This window comes from Carcharhinus amblyrhynchos, chromosome 18 (assembly GCF_965287045.1).
Source record: "Carcharhinus amblyrhynchos chromosome 18, sCarAmb.v2.hapA, whole genome shotgun sequence".
Taxonomy (NCBI): Eukaryota; Metazoa; Chordata; class Chondrichthyes; order Carcharhiniformes; family Carcharhinidae; genus Carcharhinus; species Carcharhinus amblyrhynchos.
The window spans coordinates 39,233,475-39,251,412 of NC_137341.1; the positions used below are offsets into that span (position 1 = coordinate 39,233,475).

General features: G+C 42.7%; 1 protein-coding gene across 1 annotated transcript in view; it reads right to left on the bottom strand.

The window, feature by feature from the left end:
• The window catches only part of pkd1a (polycystic kidney disease 1a), a 211,401-nt gene extending 194,244 nt beyond the window's left edge, over positions 1-17,157 (bottom strand). The window contains exon 1 of the mRNA XM_080206859.1: positions 16,814-17,157. Within this exon, the coding sequence (XP_080062985.1) occupies positions 16,814-17,079 (266 nt within the window). The 5' untranslated portion in view covers positions 17,080-17,157. The remainder of the gene's footprint in view (positions 1-16,813) is intronic.
• Positions 17,158-17,938: the final 781 nt, after the last annotated feature.

Consider the following 17,938-nt stretch of genomic DNA (forward strand, 5'->3'; position numbering starts at 1 on the left):
CCAAATGGCCAACTCCTGCTTCTAGTTTCTATGTTTTTGTGCCACTTGTGTGGCAGGTCAAAACTAGAGACTATGCGTCACTAATAAATCCAATATGCAATTCAGGATAAATCAATTTACCCAAAGAGTGGTGTGAATGTGGAACTACTTGGAGTAGTTATCACAAGTCTCATTTAAGAGCAAGTCAGATAAACACAGGAAGGAGGAAAGTCTAGACGATTATGTTGATAAAATGAAGAAGGCTACTCAGGTGTAACTTCGGGTGAGGGCATAAGTTTGGCTGTGATGGTCCCCGTAGTTGAATAGTTTGAAAGAATTTTTGTTTCGAAAAGATATCTGATTTTTCTAACACTATTAAAGGTCGCAGCCCATCCTACAGCGCTACGTAGGAAATGTGGTCGCAAATCAGTACACAGCAAGTTCACAGCAATGTGATCATGAAAATAAAATCTGTTTTTTTGGGGGGGGTTCGGTCGAGGGACAAATATTGGCCGGGATACTGGGATGAGCTCCCCTTTCAAATAGTGCCATGGGCTTTTTTACTGTCCACCTTAAGGGGCTTACTTTCAATGTCCAACCACATGGTTCACAAATAATAGTATGTGGGCAAGAGAGCGCAAGAAAGCATACCCCACTAGGAATCAATACTTTTGGGGGTGGACATTTAGAGGCTTTAAATAGCAACTTAGGTACTTAGAAGTCAAGCAAACCAAAGCTTCCTGTATCTTCTCTGCTGAATGATTCATCAGAAGAGTTTTGGAAGCAGAACTTGACAGCTCTCTTGCTCTCTCTCTCTCTGTTATTTAAATTGTTAAATTATCGTTAATTGAAATTGGAACTTCTGTTAGCGACACTCTGTAATATATTTCTTGGTTACACCATGACCTGAGGCCGGAATTGAACCCGTGTCCCTGGCACTGTGAGCAGTGCTAACCATTATGTCATGGTGCCATCTGTCTTATAGCACAATGGAAATGCAGCACATCTTTTTTTTTCATTCATTCGTGGGACATGGGCATCCCTGGCAGGGCCAGCATTTAATGCCCATCCCAGGTTGCCCGAGGGCAGCTGAGAGTCAACCACATTGCTGTGGCTCTGGAGTCACATGTAGGCCAGAGCAGGTAAGGTCGGTAGATTTCCTTCCCTAAAGGACATCAGTGGACCAGATGGGTTTTTCCAACATTTGACACGGGTTCACAGTCATCAGTAGATTCTTAATTCCAAATTTTTTTTTATTGATTTCAAATTCCACCAGCTGCCATGGCGGGATTCGAATCCAGGTCCCCAGAACATTAGTTGAGTTTGTAGGTTAATAGTCGAGCGATAATACCACTGGACCATTGTCCCCTCTAAAGGGTAGGTGGCAGATTTTCTTCCCCAAAGGACATGGTGTCAGTTGTGGCTCCATAGTAGCTTCTTGCTAGAAAGGCTTGGGTTCAGGTTGTAAGCACATAATCTAGGCTGACTGTCCCCGTCCTGATGGTACGCTGCATGTTCTGGAGGTGTGGCCTTTGGGAAGAGATTAGAAATCGAGCATCAATGTTCTCTCTCCAAAATAAGGCACTATTTTGAACAAGAGCAAAGCGACTTCTCTCTGCTGCTGGAGCCAATATCCATCCCTCAACCAACAGCACCAAAACAGATGTGCTGACCATTCACCTTGGTGCTGTTTGTTGGGCTTTGCTATGTACAATTTGACTGCCATTTCAACATTACCACATTTCAAAAAGGTACTTAATTGGTTGGAATGCCCGTTGGGAAATAAGGTGCTATAGAAATGCAAGGCTTTTTTTCCTCTTTCTTTGGTGGGGACTACAGCACAAATATCCTTCCAATGGTGTGCATTATCAGAGTCCACGTGAAAATTACATAATCCTTTCACAGTGTATATGGAACTACAATACCATGCATGTAACTCAATATGCTTCCTTCACAGTATGTAATGTGTTGCATTCCTATATTTAGAATGCAGCAAATCATTGAATTAAGCTTCATTTTTCTTTGTATGCCCAGTCTGCACTAACATCATTTATCCAGTGGACCTTGAGGTGAGTCACTGACTAATTCAGATTCACATTGAACGGGAGCTTACTGATTAGCCACACTGAAGGCTACAGTGACCACAGCAAATGAACAATAAGGGTGAATTTTAGCCCTTGGAGCAGAATATAGCCCTGTTTACACTATTAGAACATTCAGTAAGATTTTATTTTAACAATTCTAGGGATAGAAACATGGAAACTAGAAGCAGGAGAGGCCCTTTGAGCCTGCTCCACCATTCATTTTGATCATGGCTGATCATCAAATTCAACATCCTGATCCTGCCTTTCCCCATTACCCCTTGATCCCTTAAGTTCGAAGAGTTATATGGGGTTGTTGCTGTCAAGGCTAACACCTACAGCCCTTGAGAAGGTGGTGGCAAGATGCCCATTTAAACTGCTGGTTTGGTCCAATGATGTGGCTTGCCAGGGCCATTTAAGAAGGCAGTTAAGAGTCAAATATATTGCTCCAGAGTCAGATATAGGCCAGGCAAGGAATGGCAGATTTCCTTCCCCAAAGGATCACGAGTGAACCTGATAGATTTTATGGCAATCCAGTCTCAGAACCCTCTAGGATATCTGTACTCATCTAATTCAGTTTTTGAAGTTTATTTATTGCTGTCACAAGTAGGCTTACATTATTACTGCAATGAAGTTACTTGAGACTCCCCTCGTTGCCACACTCTGGTGCCTGTTCGGACACACCGAGGGAGAATTTAACACAGCCAATGCACCAAACCAGCACGCCTTTCGGACTGTGGAAGGAAATCAGAGCACCCAGAGGAAACTCACGCAGGCGTAGCAAGAACGTGCAGACTCTGCACAGACAGTGGCCCTAGCTGGGAATCGAACTCATGTCCCTTGTGCTGTGAGCTAGCAGTGCTAACCACTGTGCCACCGTGTCACCCAGGGCTGAATGGCCACCTTCCGTGCTGTAAGACTCTTTCATTTAAACCACCCTGAAAAGTAGATGCCAAAGCACAAAATAAGGCCTAAGTGCTTCAACAAACAGCCAGCGCATCCCATTTCTTTCTGATTTATCGTACAAGGCTGTAAAATTCCAACAAACTGGTTTGACCCAAGCCAGGAATCGAACCCAGGTCCTGGGCGCTGTGAGGCAACAATGCTAACCACCATGCCTTGCTCCATCAATGGAAATACCATCAGCTGCCTGGGCTCTAAGGTCTAGAATGCCACCCATCAATCTCTCAGACTCTCTAACTCACTTTCCTTTTTCAGACATTCCCCAAAACCTAACTCTTGGACCAGACTTCGGAACATTTGTTCTCATATCACTCCGTGTGGGTTTGGTGACTAATTTTTCTTCATAGCACTCCTGTGAAGCAGTTTGTGTCAATTTAAAACACTAAATATAAGCTCTTGATGCTGGTAGTACCTTGCTCACCGTTACTGATACTATTTTCCTTTTATTTCAGCTTTACTTACTTACTGAATTTAAATTCCCCAGTTGCCACGATGGGATTTGAACTTGTGTCTCCAGATCATTAGAGCAACCCACTAGATTAATAATCCAGGGTGCTAAAGTATCTGCTAACAAAGTAAGTTCTCCAAATGTTTTGAAGTGAGTTTAAAACAAAAACATTTTTAAAACTCACTGTCTATGGCGCTGGAGTGAAGCGACTTCCTTGCAAGTTGTGCCCAGCATACCTTCCAATTCTATCTTTTACTCTTGTTCTATGCTTCTAAAACTTTATTGCACCCTAGCTATGACTGTAACACTATATTCTGCACTCTCTCCTTTCCTTCCCTCTGTATAGTATGCTTTGTCTGTATAGCTCTCAAGAAACAATACTTTTCACTGTATGTTAACACATGACAATAATAAATCAAATCAAATCAAAAAGATCTGGCAGGCACAGTGGTTAGCATTGCTGCCTCATAGTGCCAGGGATCTGGGTTCAATTTGCTGCTTGGGTGACTGTCTGTGTGGAGTCTGCACATTCTTTCCATGTTTGCATGGGTTTCTTCTGGGTGCTCTGGTTTCCTCCCACAGTCCAAAGATATGCAGGTTAGGTGGGTTGGCCATGCTGAATTGCCCCTTGGTGTCCAAAGATGTGTAGGTTAGGGGGTTATGGGGATAGGGCAGTGGGGAGGACCTGTGTTGGATGCTGTTTTGGAGGTGCAAACTCAATGGGCTGAATGGCCTCTTTCGGTACTGTAGGAACTCTATGGTTCTCTCAGTTAAACTTTTACCACCACCTCGTTTCAACACAGGAGTTGCCATTATTGTGCTCATTCATTGTGGACAGTCTCAACTTGAAAGAAGTCCGCTGAGTGCTGGAACAGCGAAGTCTCGTTCCGGTTGAGTGCAATGAACAATGTGTCCCATCACCGAACATGTTCTGTCTTGAACTGTGGATGAAACCCATCTCCAGTGAGTCAGTGGATAAGGAGTGGAAACACAGCCCCGCGTGTGGATTGAAATGCTGTCTGCCTGCTGAACCAGCCAGATGTAACCAGGCAGACAATCCCAAGCACGAGTTAAACTGTATCTTTCTCTTTTTCTGTTTTTGAGCTTCTGAGCTGTGCCATAAGGTACATTCATTATCCAGTCAGTAGACATTACGTCATGTTCCAAGATCAGACCCTGTATAATCCTCGCTTCATTTTAGTCTGCTCAACCACAGTTTTTGGCGTCCGTGTCCTTGCTATTTCCTCTTCATATTCATCGGGATTTTGAGTACTCCAAATGTTTCCCATTATATCCTATCTCACATTCTTAAGTATTTGCGAAAAGCATTTCTTTGCGCTTACCACAGCCTGGAATCCAAGTTGAAGGCAAAAGCTTCCACTAATTACAGCGCCTTCAACATCGACGCTTTACAGGAAGGTAATTAGAAAAATATTGACACCTAGCCGAAGTAAAAAGCATTCAGGCAAGCGATCAAAAATGTTAGTCAAAGAAGTAAGCCTTTAGCAGCGTCTTTATGGAGGAAAGGAAAGTGGGGAGGTTTGGGGAAGGAATTCCAGAGTTGAAGACAGCTGGGGACAGACAAAATGGCCAGAACTGGGAGAGTTCCCAACTCCAACAAATGCTCCACAGAAAATGTAAGCTGAACTACTGAAGTAATGCCATTCTGTTTACAAGATCCCCAATTTACTGAGCTAAAGTCACTCTGTTTTGTTTTAAATGCATTTCTTTCCCAAAGTTACAAAGCCATTGTGCAGAGTGGACAGGGAAAGCACTTAATCAATTTCCTTGCTCGCTCCAAAAGTCAGTTCAAATTCAAATCGAATCCAATTCATGGTCTCCACAAAAAAGATGCGCAAGATCCAAGTTGACAAGTGCAGGCTTTCCATCTGATCTTGTGCTTGATCCTATGCTTATTCTTAGCCTAAAGGCTGAGAAGCAGCATCACGAGGACAGTACCATGTTTTCCTGGAGATACCACTATGATTCCTGGAATCTGGGATTCTGTGCACAGTAAAGTATAAGTGACCCGGAAAGACCAGTGTGTACGTAACCCGCTACACTCCTTTCAGCTGACATGTTAAATCGAGGTCCCATCACAAATGGGCATAAAAGGTCCAAGGTACTAGTCAAAGAAGGGTAAAGGAGTTCTCCCTGATGCCCTGAACAATATTCCTCCTTCAATATCCACTGATAAAATAAGTTATGTGGCCATTATCATACTGGTGTTTGTCCGAGGTTGCTGTGTGTAAATTGGCTGCCAAAATTTGGACAGAACAACAGTATCTACAATTCAAAAACTATTTAATTGGCTGTTAGCTGCTTTGGGGCATCCTGAGGTTGTAAAAATTGGAAGTATTTCAATCTGGAAGTGTAAAATTATCTTGAGTGAATGGCAAGTGTCAGGCAGTAATTCACCATTTAACATTCAGAGATACGTGTACACATCTGCTGGGGAGGAGGTGTTGGGTGGGAGGAGACGGGGGGAGGGTGGGCGGCATCAAACCACGATTTGCTGAAGATTGAATCATTGAAATAAAGTACTTTCCACAGTCCCTTTATGGCAGATTCACCTCATTCTGAAATGTAAGGTGGATTAATTATTTAACCAAATATAAAATGAAGTACGCGGTTCCAGTTGGAACGTCATGATTCAGTGGCAGTCACTTTTTTCTCTTGTGGTCGTGCTTAAGTTGCTGTGTCCTAGATATTCAGTTCCTGTTGAGCAGTTTGGTGAAAATGATTAATTAATGACCTCAGAGTAAAGGCACCCCCTAGGTAGCAGTGACCACGATATGATTGAATTTTACATACAGTCTGAAAAGGAGAATAGTGGGTCTAAGACTAGTATCTTAAACTTAAATAAGAGCAACTACATGGGCATGGAAGCTAAGCTACAGAAGTGAACTAGGATTCTAGGCTAGAGGATAGATCAACAGAGGGGCAGTGGCAGACATTTAATGGGATATTTCAGAAAATTGAGAATAATATATTCTGACTGTAAAGAAAAATTCAAAGTAGATGACCCACTATCCACAGAACCACAGAAAACATCAATCTTAAGGAAAAAACATATGACTGCACAAGAATGAGTGGAGATCAGATGATTAAGAATATGAGGACCAGTGGAGAATGACTAAAAGGTTAATCAGGAGAAAGAAATTAGAATACGAGAGGAAGCTAGCTCGAATAACTTAGGGCAAGGTATTTAAAAAAGAGTAAAGTAAATTTAGGACGGAGGTGAGGAGACATTTCTTTACCCAAAGAGTGCTGAGTCTGTGGAATTTATTACCACGGGAAGTAGTTGATGCCAAAACATTGAATGTATTCAAGAGGGGGCTGGATATAGCACTTGGGGCGAATGGGATCAAAGGTTATGGGGAAAAACAGGAGTAGACGATTGAGTGGACGACCAACCACGATCATAATGAATGGCGGAGCAGGCCCAAAGGGCCTCCTCCTGTTCCTATCTTCGATGTTTTTAAGTTAATGTAAATGTTAGTCCTCTAGAGAGTGGCAATGGGGAGTTAATAGTTAATAATAAGGAAATGGCAGAAATATTTTGCTTCTGCATTCATTATAGAAGATACACAAACATTCCAGCAATACCTGTAAATCAGCAGGTGAAAAGGAGAAATGAATTTGGTGAAATTACAACCACTAAGGAAGACTTACTTAGCAAACTGATGGGGCTGTGTGCGGGCTGACAAGTCTTCTCATCCTGATACTTCATCCTAGGGTCATTGAAGAGGTGGCTGATGAAGTATTCAATAAGTTAATTTTCCAAAATTTGTTCAATTCTGGAAAGGTTCCATCAGACTGGGAAGTAGCAAATGTTACCCCTTCATTCAAGAAGGGAGAGAGACAGAAAATGGGAAACTGTAGGTTATTGAATTTAACCACTGCCATGGGGAACATTTCAGAGCCAATCATTAAAGAGATTATAGCTGGGCACTTGGAAAATCTCAAGATAATCGCAAAGAGTCAGCATAATTTTGTTAATCGTTAAGTAATTTATTGGAGTTCTTTGAAGGAATCATAGAATCCCTACAGTACAGAAGGAGGCCTTCTAGCCCATCGAGCTTGCACCGACAACAATTCCACCCGGCATTATCTCTGTAATCCCACATATTTACCCTGCTAATTTTCCCGAAACTAAGGTCAATTTAGCATGGCCAATCAACCTGTAGATCTTTGGACTATGGGAGGAAACTGCAGTACCTGGAGAGGCAGGGAGAATATACAAACTCCACACAGACAGTGACCCAAGCCGGGAATCGAACCCAGGTCCCTGGCACTGTGAGGCAGCCTGTAAACATACCACACTTCGATTTCCAGAAGGCATCTGACAAGATGCCACATCAAAGGCTATGGCGAAAAATAAAAGCTCATGGTGTAGGGGATAAGGTATCAGCATGGATAGAAGATTAACTGATTGGCAAAAAACAGAGAGCACGCATAAAATGGTCTTTTTCTTGGGTTCCACAGGGTTTCAACTGTTTACAATTTATATCAATGACTTAAATAAGGTGTGTGAAAGTATGGTAGCTACATTTGCAGATAACAGAAAGATAGGTAGGAAAATATGCTGTGAGTAGGGCATAAGGAGCTTGTAGATGGATATAGATGGGTTGAGTGAGTGGGCAAAAATCTGGCAAATGGAGCATAATGAGGGAAAATATGAAGTTATTCACTTTGGCAGGAAGAATAAAAAAGCAGAGTCTTACTTACAGAGAGAATGAGTGCAGACTGCCAAGGTGCAGAAGGTTTTAGGTGTTCAAGTGCATGGGTCACAAAAGGTTAGTAAGCAAGCACAAGTAATTCTGAAGGCTAACAGAATGTTACCCTTTACTACAAGAGGAAAAGTAAGAATATTCTGCTTCATTTATACAAAGCATTGATGAGACCACGTTTTGAATACTGTGTGCAGTTTTGATCTCCTTATTTAAGGAAGGATGTCAATGCATTGAAAGCGGTTCAGAGGAGGTTTACTGCATTGATATCTGGAATGAGTGGGTTGTTATATGAGGAAAGGTTGGACCAGCTGGATTTAGAAGAGTGAGGGGTAACTTGATAAGATTCTAAATAGTCTTGACAAAATGAATGTAGAAATGATGCTTCCGCTTGTGGGTGACTTCAGAATTAGGGGTCACCATTTTAAAGTTAGGGGTCACCCTTTTAGGACCCTTTAGACATGAGATTTTTTTTCTCTCATTGGGTTGTCCGACTTTGGAATTTCCTGCCTCAGAAGGTGGTGGAGATGGAGTCACTGAATATTTTTAAAGCAGAGGTAGATAGATTCTTGTTAGGCAAGAGGATGAAAGATTATCAGAGGGTAGGTGGGGTTGTGGAATTAGAACCACAAACAGATTGGCCACGATCCTAATGAATGGCAGAACAAGATTGAGGGACGTATGATCTATTTCTGCTCCTATAACGTATGGCTGTATTGTCCTCCTCCATTCCAAAGTCCATCCATTCAGAGGACGATGGGATACTTACTCCTCTACAAAGATATGATTGCAACAACACCATCAGTATTGTCAATGTGCTCAGATCACTTCAACTGAGGTAATAATATCTCAAAATTGTGTTAATTGACAACATTCACATCAATGCCAAACCTATCGTAAAATTCAAAGATGCCTTTCCTTTATTTCAATTTGAATGATTCACTCTCTGATCTCCCCTTGATTAGAGGGTGAGGATTGCCTCTGGCTAACTGCCGATGTGCTGTATTTCTATACTTGCCGCAAACATCTTTTTTTAAAGAATATTAGGGTTCCATTACCCTACGTCCAGTTTCTTCAATGCAGCAGGTTAACATACATCTCTCTCTGACTGTATACTTGGCTTACGTGAGAAACAGAGGCAAATTGGTTGAGTAACTCATTGCTCACTACCTGTGCGTCATCCTGGTGGCTGATTGGAGTGGAACGATGCCAGGGTTAACCTTGCGACTGAGTCAAAAAGATGTGGAGTAATAATGCAAACTGGCAAAGATATTTCAAACTGGGTAGGGTGGGAGGAGTGCCATTACTGACAAAAAATGAAATTTTTCCACTCCTATCTTGAAGCCCCTCATTCTCCAGAGCTTATCCACCATAGACAAGGGTGTGGTTGAAGACTGTTCACTTGCCTGGATGAGTGCACCTTCAACAGCATTCAGGACACAGCAGCCCACTCAATGGGCACCCCATCAGTCACCTTAAACATTCACCCCCTCCACCACTGATGCCCAATGTCTGTACTGTGTACCATCTACAAGATTCTCTGCAGCAATTCACCGAGGATCCTTCAATGGCACCTTCCAAACCTGCAATCTCTGCAACCTAGACCAACAATAGATGCTTTGGAATATCACCTCAAGTTCTCCAAGTCACACATCATCCTGACTTGGAACTGTACCAACATTCCTTCACTGTCGCTGAGTCAAAAACCTGGAATTCCCCCCCGTGGCAGCACAGTGGGTGTATCGGCACAACATGGACTGCAGTAGTTCAAGAAGGCGACTCACCACCACCTTCTCAAAAGCAATTAGACATGAAACAATGCTCACATCGAGGAATGATTTATTTCAAAAATGCCATGGTATGGTTCCAAAAGGTCACTGGTCAGGTATCAGAAGAGGAAGAACTTTATATCTAACCCCTCCGAGCCCACTGGACGTTTTTAGTGTCCCTCACTTAAAAGAACACACATTTCTCTCTAAGAAAGAAACTAACTCAATTCATGCATTTTATTCATTCCTCCATTGTAATCTTTGGAGCTCAGTAGCTCCTTGGAGCTTTGTAAATGTCCTCATCTTGTTCAGATCATGACTGTAATAGGGCATCAACCAATTTTGAAGTATTGGATCTGGACACATAAACTGGACTTCTTTCAGATGGTAAATCAATTAGTGGCAGAACATTCAGTAGAACATAACATATTCAACATAGCATATCTAATATATTTCATTTTTGGAAGGTTTTTGTTGAGGTTCCACATGTGAGACTTTCAAAAATGAGTAACAAGTTGACTGGATTGAACCTGGTAGGTAATAAAAACTAGAGATGTATATAGTTAGGCTTACACTGGTAAAAGTTCTTAAAGTTTATTTAGTAGTCACAAGTAAGGCTTACATTAATGCTGCAATGAAGTTACTGTGAAATTCCCCTAGTTGCCACACTCCAGCACCTCTTAGGGTCAATGCATCTAATTAGCATGTCTTTCAGCCTGTGGGAGGAAACTGGATCACCCAGAGGAAATCCACGTAGACACGGGAAGAACGTGCAAACTCCATGCAGACAGTGAGCCAAGCTGGGAATCAAACCTGGGTCCCTGGTGCTGTGAGGCATCAGTGGTAGCCACTGTGCTGCCCACTGCTACCCGGATTTGATTGCCAGCTTGGGTCACTGTTTGCACAGAATTTGCACATTCTCCCCGTGTCTGCTTTGTTTTCCCCAGGTTTCCTCCCACAGTCCAAAATATGTGCTGGTTAGGTGCATTGGGCCATGCTAAATTCTCACTCAGTGTACCCGAACAGGTGCCAGAATGTGGTGACAAGGAGATTTTCACAATAACTTCATTGCAGTGTTAATGGAAGTCTATTTGTGACACTAATAAGTAAATAAGCTTTCTGTGCGGACAGGAGCAAATGACAGAGCATTAGTCTCTTCTGACAATGCTTGTTTCACATCTGAGATCATGGAGTATTACAATAAACCCCACTTCAGAAGACTAAATGGATGGGTTAGAGACATCGTAATGTAGATTATGTATAGACTATGGAAGGCGGCATTAATTTAGTGAACCAATTTGCCATTTTCCATTGCATGTTCATCTTCAGATTATTACAAATGGCTAGCCTGAAAAGCAAAGCTTGCCAATAACCAAATAACACTGAAGGTTGCTGAAAATCTATTGGAATCTGCAACATTTTTTCTACCCGTTATTTTCTTTGTAAATATTACAGTTTTTATAAACAGTCGTTATAAAACACATAATCAATGATTATAAGAGGGCCTTCTGTCCTCTCAGGTTCACAAGTTATAAAATGTCTGGTGTGATTCATTATCGTTACACATCAAAGTCCATGAGTTTTCCCCTATATTTAGGGCTCAGTGATATGTGTTGTTGGATACCACAGAGTAGCTATCTATCTATGACTATTTGCACATATGGTTATTGGCAAGCTTTGCTTTTCAGGCTAGCCATTTGCAATAATCTGAAGATGAACATGCAATGGAAAATGGCAAATTGGTTCATATGTGCAGTTAATCCAGCCACAGCATTGAGGAGTCAGCAATGTGAATTTCATGGGTTGCTCCAAATCACAGGATCTAATAGCTACGGTTATCCATTCATTGCATTAAAAAGAAAGTTTTCATCAAGACTTCAGTTTGCCGTAGTTTGCACCTCCCTCCTCAAACATCTATTTTTGATGTTGCTGCCAGCACTTTGTTCCATTGTTGAAATTAACTCACTTTTGTGATTTAACCACTGGTTGACAGAAAACAGAGCAGTTTGAACTGAGATTGTGTAGAGACTTGTGGTGAACTTTCACTGTATATAAGGGTCCCTCATTCCTCTGGGAACTGTATGTGTTACCACAGTTTTTCACAGATTCATAATCGTTTACAGTGCAGAATGAGGCCATTCAGCCCATCATGTCCATATCTGCCAACAAAGATCTGACTATACAAATCCCATTTTCCTGTGCTTGGCCCATTGCCCTGGAGGTTATGGCAGTGAAAGTGCATATCTAATACTTCTTAAATGTTACAAGAGTTTCTCACTCAGTCCCTCTTTCAGGCAGTGAATTCCAGATTTCCACCACCCTCTGGTTGAAAAAGTTTCTCCTCAACTCCCCTCTTGGTTGTGTCAACAGCAAAGCAATTGAAAACTCCATCAATGTGCCCAGGTACTATTATTCTTCCCCCTCACCTGTGTGAATTGAAGAATGTATTTTTAACTCTTTCAGTATTCTAAATACTTCTGTGTTTGCAATCTGCCAAAATGCCAAATTATATTGCACAGTGGCTGGGTCCTTTCACAAACTCATGACCACAGGGGATTTACCCCCTGCATTGCCCACTGTTCTTCTCACGGACCATGGTTGGTGTGAGAGTTTCCATCATTCTTCCATACCCCTCATCCTGCCACATGGCCCAACAACTGTTCCAGCCATCAGAAAGATTGCGATGGTGAGACATTTTATCTAAAGCTATAGTGATCTCAACAGGATTGCATTTATATTGTACAGTATATAAACTGACACTGAGTCACATAAGGTGATATAGAACCTAGTGAAATGATGCAATGACAATAAGCTCCCCCTCAATGCCAGTAAAACAAAAGAGATAGGTAAATGTAGGTCTGAAAATAAGCATAACATTCAAACCAAGTACTTACAAATTGTAAACTGACCACAATAAATCCCCTGTGACCTCTAAATATACCAGATTCCTGATATACTTTTGACTGCATGGCCAAATTCTGCTCCAACTCCATTTTTAAGTTTGCTGATGACATCACTGTAGTGGGTCAGACCTCAAACAATGATGGGACAGAGAAATAGAAGATCTGATGAAATGGTGTGACGACAATAATCTCTCCTTCAATGTCAGTAAAGCAAAGGAGATAGTTATCAACTTCAGGAAACATAGTGGTGGACATGCCCCTCACTACATCAATGGTGATGAAGTGGAATGGTTGACAGCTTCAGGTTTCTAAGTGTTCAGACCAGCACCTGGTCCTCCATGCCAACGCTTTAGTTAAGAAAGCCCACCAATGCCTCTACTCTCTCAGAAGGCTAAGGAAATTTGGCATGTCCATTACGACTCTCACCAATTTTTACAGATGCACCAGGGAAAGCATCTATCTGGGTATATCACAGCTCGGTATGGCTTCTGCTCTGACCAAGACTGCAAGAAACTTCAGGGGGTTGTTCACAAGTCCATCATGCAAACCAGCGTCCCATCCATTGACTCTGTCTACATTTCCTGCTGCCTCAGAAAAGCAGCCAGCATAATCAAGGGCCGGGCGTACCCTGGACACTCTCTCTTCCACCTTATTCTGTCACGAAAAAGATATAAAAGTCTGAGGTCACATATCAACCAACTCAAGAGCAGTTCTTCCTTGCTGCCATCAGACTTTTGAATGGCCCTATCAGACATTAAGTTGATCTTTCTCTTGACCCTACCTGTAACACTATATTCTGCACGCTCCCCTTTCCTTTTCTCCCATGTACTCTGTGAAGGGTATGTTTTGTCTGTGTAGAGCGCAAGAAACAATACTTATCACTGTATCCCAATATATGCGTCAATAATAAATCAAACCAAATTAAGGTCAAAGGGGTTTAATAACTGACTTAAAGGCAAAAAGAGGGATGGTGAGTCAGAAAGGTTAACAGAGGGAATTCATGAGCTTAGCTTTTCAGTGGCTGAAGGCATGGTTACCAGTGATGGAGTGAAGGAAATTGGGGACAAGGAGGATTACAAACATTGACCATGTAGATTAAACGGACTATTATTACCTGAGGCTCCAGTGACCTTCGCACATTCAGTCGATTTGTCGTTGTACAATATCTATCTAAAATCTTCAAAGGGATATTTGTATATTTTTTGTAGTGAGCTTTTCCATTAACTGGAGGATGTGTATTGTGTAGAATAGAATAAATCCTTGGCAATTCTCAATTTAAAAAACTAAACATTTTGGTCTGCATGGTGGCACAGTCATTAGCACTGCTGCGTCACAGCGCCACAGACCCGGGTTCAATTCCAACCTTGGGTGCCTGTCTGTGTGGAATTTGCATATTCTCCCCATGTCCAGTTTTCTCCCACAGTCCAAAGATGTGTGTGAGTTATTTATTTCATTATTTATTTATTAGTATCACAAGTAGGCTTACATTAACACTGCAATGAAGTTATTGTGAAAAATCCCCTAGGTACCAGACTCCAGCTCCTGTTCTGGTACACTGAGGGAAAATTTAGTACGGACAATGCACCGAACCAGCATGTCTTTTGGACTGTGGGAGGAAACAGAGTACCCAGAGGAAACCCAGGCAAACATGGGGAGAATGTGCAGACTCTGCACAGACAGTGACCCAAGCTGGGAGTTGAATCTTAGTCACAGGTGCTATCAGGTAGCAGTGCTAAACACTTTGCCGCTGTTCTAAGTTGTCCCTCAGTGTCAGGGGCCTAGCAGAGTAAATATGTGGAGTTATGGGAATAGGGTCTAGGTGGGATCATTGAGTCGGTGCAAACTCAATGTGTTGAATGGCCTCCTTTACACGAGGGTTTTTTTAAGTTTATTGATTAGTCGCTAGCAAGCTTACATTCACACTGCAATGAAGTTACTGTGAAAATCCTTTCATTGCCATACTCTGGCGTCTGTTCGGGTACACTGAGGGAGAATTTAGCATGGCCAATGAACCTAACTTTCACGTCTTTGAACTGTGGGAGGAAACCAGAGCACTTGTATGATTCTATGATAAATCTGCCACTGTTGCCACTCAGCCTAATTTCAAGTATTTGAAAACAGGAAAATGAGGCATGGTTATTTTTGAGCCAAACCACTTCAATGCCAGGCAACGCTTCACTTAATAAAGCACCTCAAATTGCACCTCGGCCAATCATTGCCAGTATCAGACTTGTAACCAATACTTCTTCACAAGGTTCTACTGCCCAAATACAGCTCGCTAGCCGCAACCCAAGTTTGGAAAAGGAGAGAATCTATTACTTGGAGGACACATTCCAGAACTTCACCTTGCCAAGAGTACACTGAAATTCTACTGCTTTTTTTTAAACTTGTTGAACAATTTTGTTGCTCAGCCCAATTCCTCCCCCCTCCCCCCGGAGATTTTGCCAATAATAACGCAGGTTTGTTTTAATTTCTTCAAAGATTCCCCACAGAAAGTAATGAAATTAAAGCAGGTCTGGCTACAAGGAATTATCTAATCATTGAAATGCTATGCAAATCTTATCCCAAACAGCAGCCGCAACACGAGGTAATAATTTACAAAATAAAAATGATTGACTGAGCTGGGATGTTATAGTGCAAGCAGGCGACAAACCGCACTACCAGGGCAGCACAGGGTTCCAATTGAGGAGTTGGGATCTGGGTTAGGACGGAGGCTTGCCTTGTAAGACAGTTAAATCTGTTTTTGACAGTTCCGAGTTCCTTCCACATTACGTTTAGACATTCCAGTTCCAACACAGGAAAGTGGAATATGACACTTATTTCCCCAAATTGGTTGTGTCTGGATGAAGTCTAGCCCCCACCACCACACACACAAACACACACCTTTTAAGAGAGAAAGAAAAGGGGAAAAAACGTCCTTCTTGTAATTTAAGCGCTGTTCCCCCTAATTCCCTCCCTGAAAAAAAACAGTTGCTGGAGATTCGGGCGCCCGGTTAACAACTGTAAAAAAAAATCACCAACTAACTACACATAGCTTTGGCAAGCGTCACATATTGCACATTCTTCAACCGCTCGCAGAGCTGAACCACACTCCTGGTTCGCTGAAAAACCATGAGCAACTTTTAAACATTGGTGCTCATCTCTGGGAGCTGGCTGTTTGTTTCAAATAAAAATCAGAGGTGGGATGGGGGTGGGGGGAGCTAACTTATCCAATCTTATTTCTCTCCCGGAACACATATTAAAGTTTAAAAACACTGGATAAAAAGCAAATAAATCACATCGAATCAAAATACTGCGGATGCTGGCACCTTAAACCAAAAGAGAAAGTGCTGGAAAAAACCTCAGCAGATCTGGCAGCATCTGTAAGGAGAGGAAAGGGTTGACGTTTTCGAATTTTTTAAGATATTAAACTTTCTAAGATATTAAGGTTCTCTGCGTTTGGGGGGGGGAGAAATCAAGTCGTCACATGGTGTCTGAGTTAGGCTACTTTCTAATAGTTGCATCCCTCGTAGGTTAATGATTGGGGTAAATTTGAAAGAACTCTTTATGTATTTTTAAATCCGGCCATTGTAAACAGAGGGGCTGTGTACACCATTCACTGCCCCCTCCCCGCACCCGGTGCATGTTTGACCCCAAATATATATTGTAAACATGAGTAATTATAAAGAGAGGCTTGGGTACCGCACTCCCCACCCGGGGGGGTATACGTTTGACTCTGAATTAAACATCAGTCTGTAATTATAAACACAGCATGACGCCTAAGAGTGTCACGTAGAAATTGAACGGTTGTTATTGCCATGTCAATTTCCAACTGTAGTGGCAGGCACTTTTGTGAATAAGGTGTGTGCTTTTGAGAGAAAATGAACGTTGCACTGCAGATGACACAATGAAAGCAATGCACACCATCCACCTCCGGTAAGAATGCACAGTTACTTACAGTACAGTGGTGTTGGGAGGCAGCTCCATCGTTCCGGGTGGCTGCTGTAGTCCAGCTTTGGAGCAGTTAACTGTACAGGAGGAGGCATCCCACCGCGGGCAGCGACAGTTCGGGGGACAGGGTGAGCAATCCGGCTGCCCTGCCGCCGCTTCCAGGCCCAGGAGGAGGGAGAGGAGGCACAGACAGACCGGGCTACAAAGTCCAAACTTCTTGGGGGCTGCGGCGCCATGTTTCTGTGCTGCTGTAAGAACATTGCTATAAGGCATAGCTCTCCGGCATTACATCGCCGCCGGATCTCCCTGACACTCTGTCCTGGCCAGCAACAAACCCTCACCCCCCCATCCACACATACACACACACCCCCCTCTCTCTCTCATGCACACACACACACACACACACAGAGAGCTCTTCTTCCAAATAATGCCCCCCTCTCCCTCCCCCCACCCCAACCCACCCCCTAAAATGTTAGCAGCTCAGACAGAGCACTTCGCTCAACTCCCTCCTCCTGCCCCCCTCAGGGGAACGTTCCTTAACTTCTTCCTCCTCCACCGATCTCCTGTTGCGTGTGAACTTCCTTCTCTCGCACAGATTCCCGTTTCTTTCTTTCCTTCCCCTCTCTTGTTGTCTAAGAAGTCGATGCGGTGTCCAGACACTAGGGTGTGCTGACCAGTAAAACTGGGATGTCAAAGAAAGGAAGAGTTCGGGTCCCCCAACACAGGGGAAGCTATAATCCCGAGGAGAGTAAGAAGTCTCCCAACACCAGGTTATCCTGGGGAGGAAAGGAGTATTTTTGTAGTTAGTGTAATTTAGTAGTACTTGCCAGCATATTGCAGGATAAAGAACCAACAGTACATCTTGCTGTTTGGGGCAGGAGAGTTAGAAAAGGTGGTTAAATATTGAATTGAATTGATTTACTATTGAATTGGGATGCAGTGAAAAGTATTGTTTCTTCCACGCTACACAGACAAAACATACCGTTCATAAAGTACATAGCGGAGAAGGAAAGGAGAGGGTGTAGAATGGGTAGCACAGTGGCCAGCACTGCTGCCTCACAGCGCTAGGAACTCCCATTCGATTCCTCACTTGAGTCAATGTCTGAGTGGAGTTTGCACCTTGTCTGCCTGG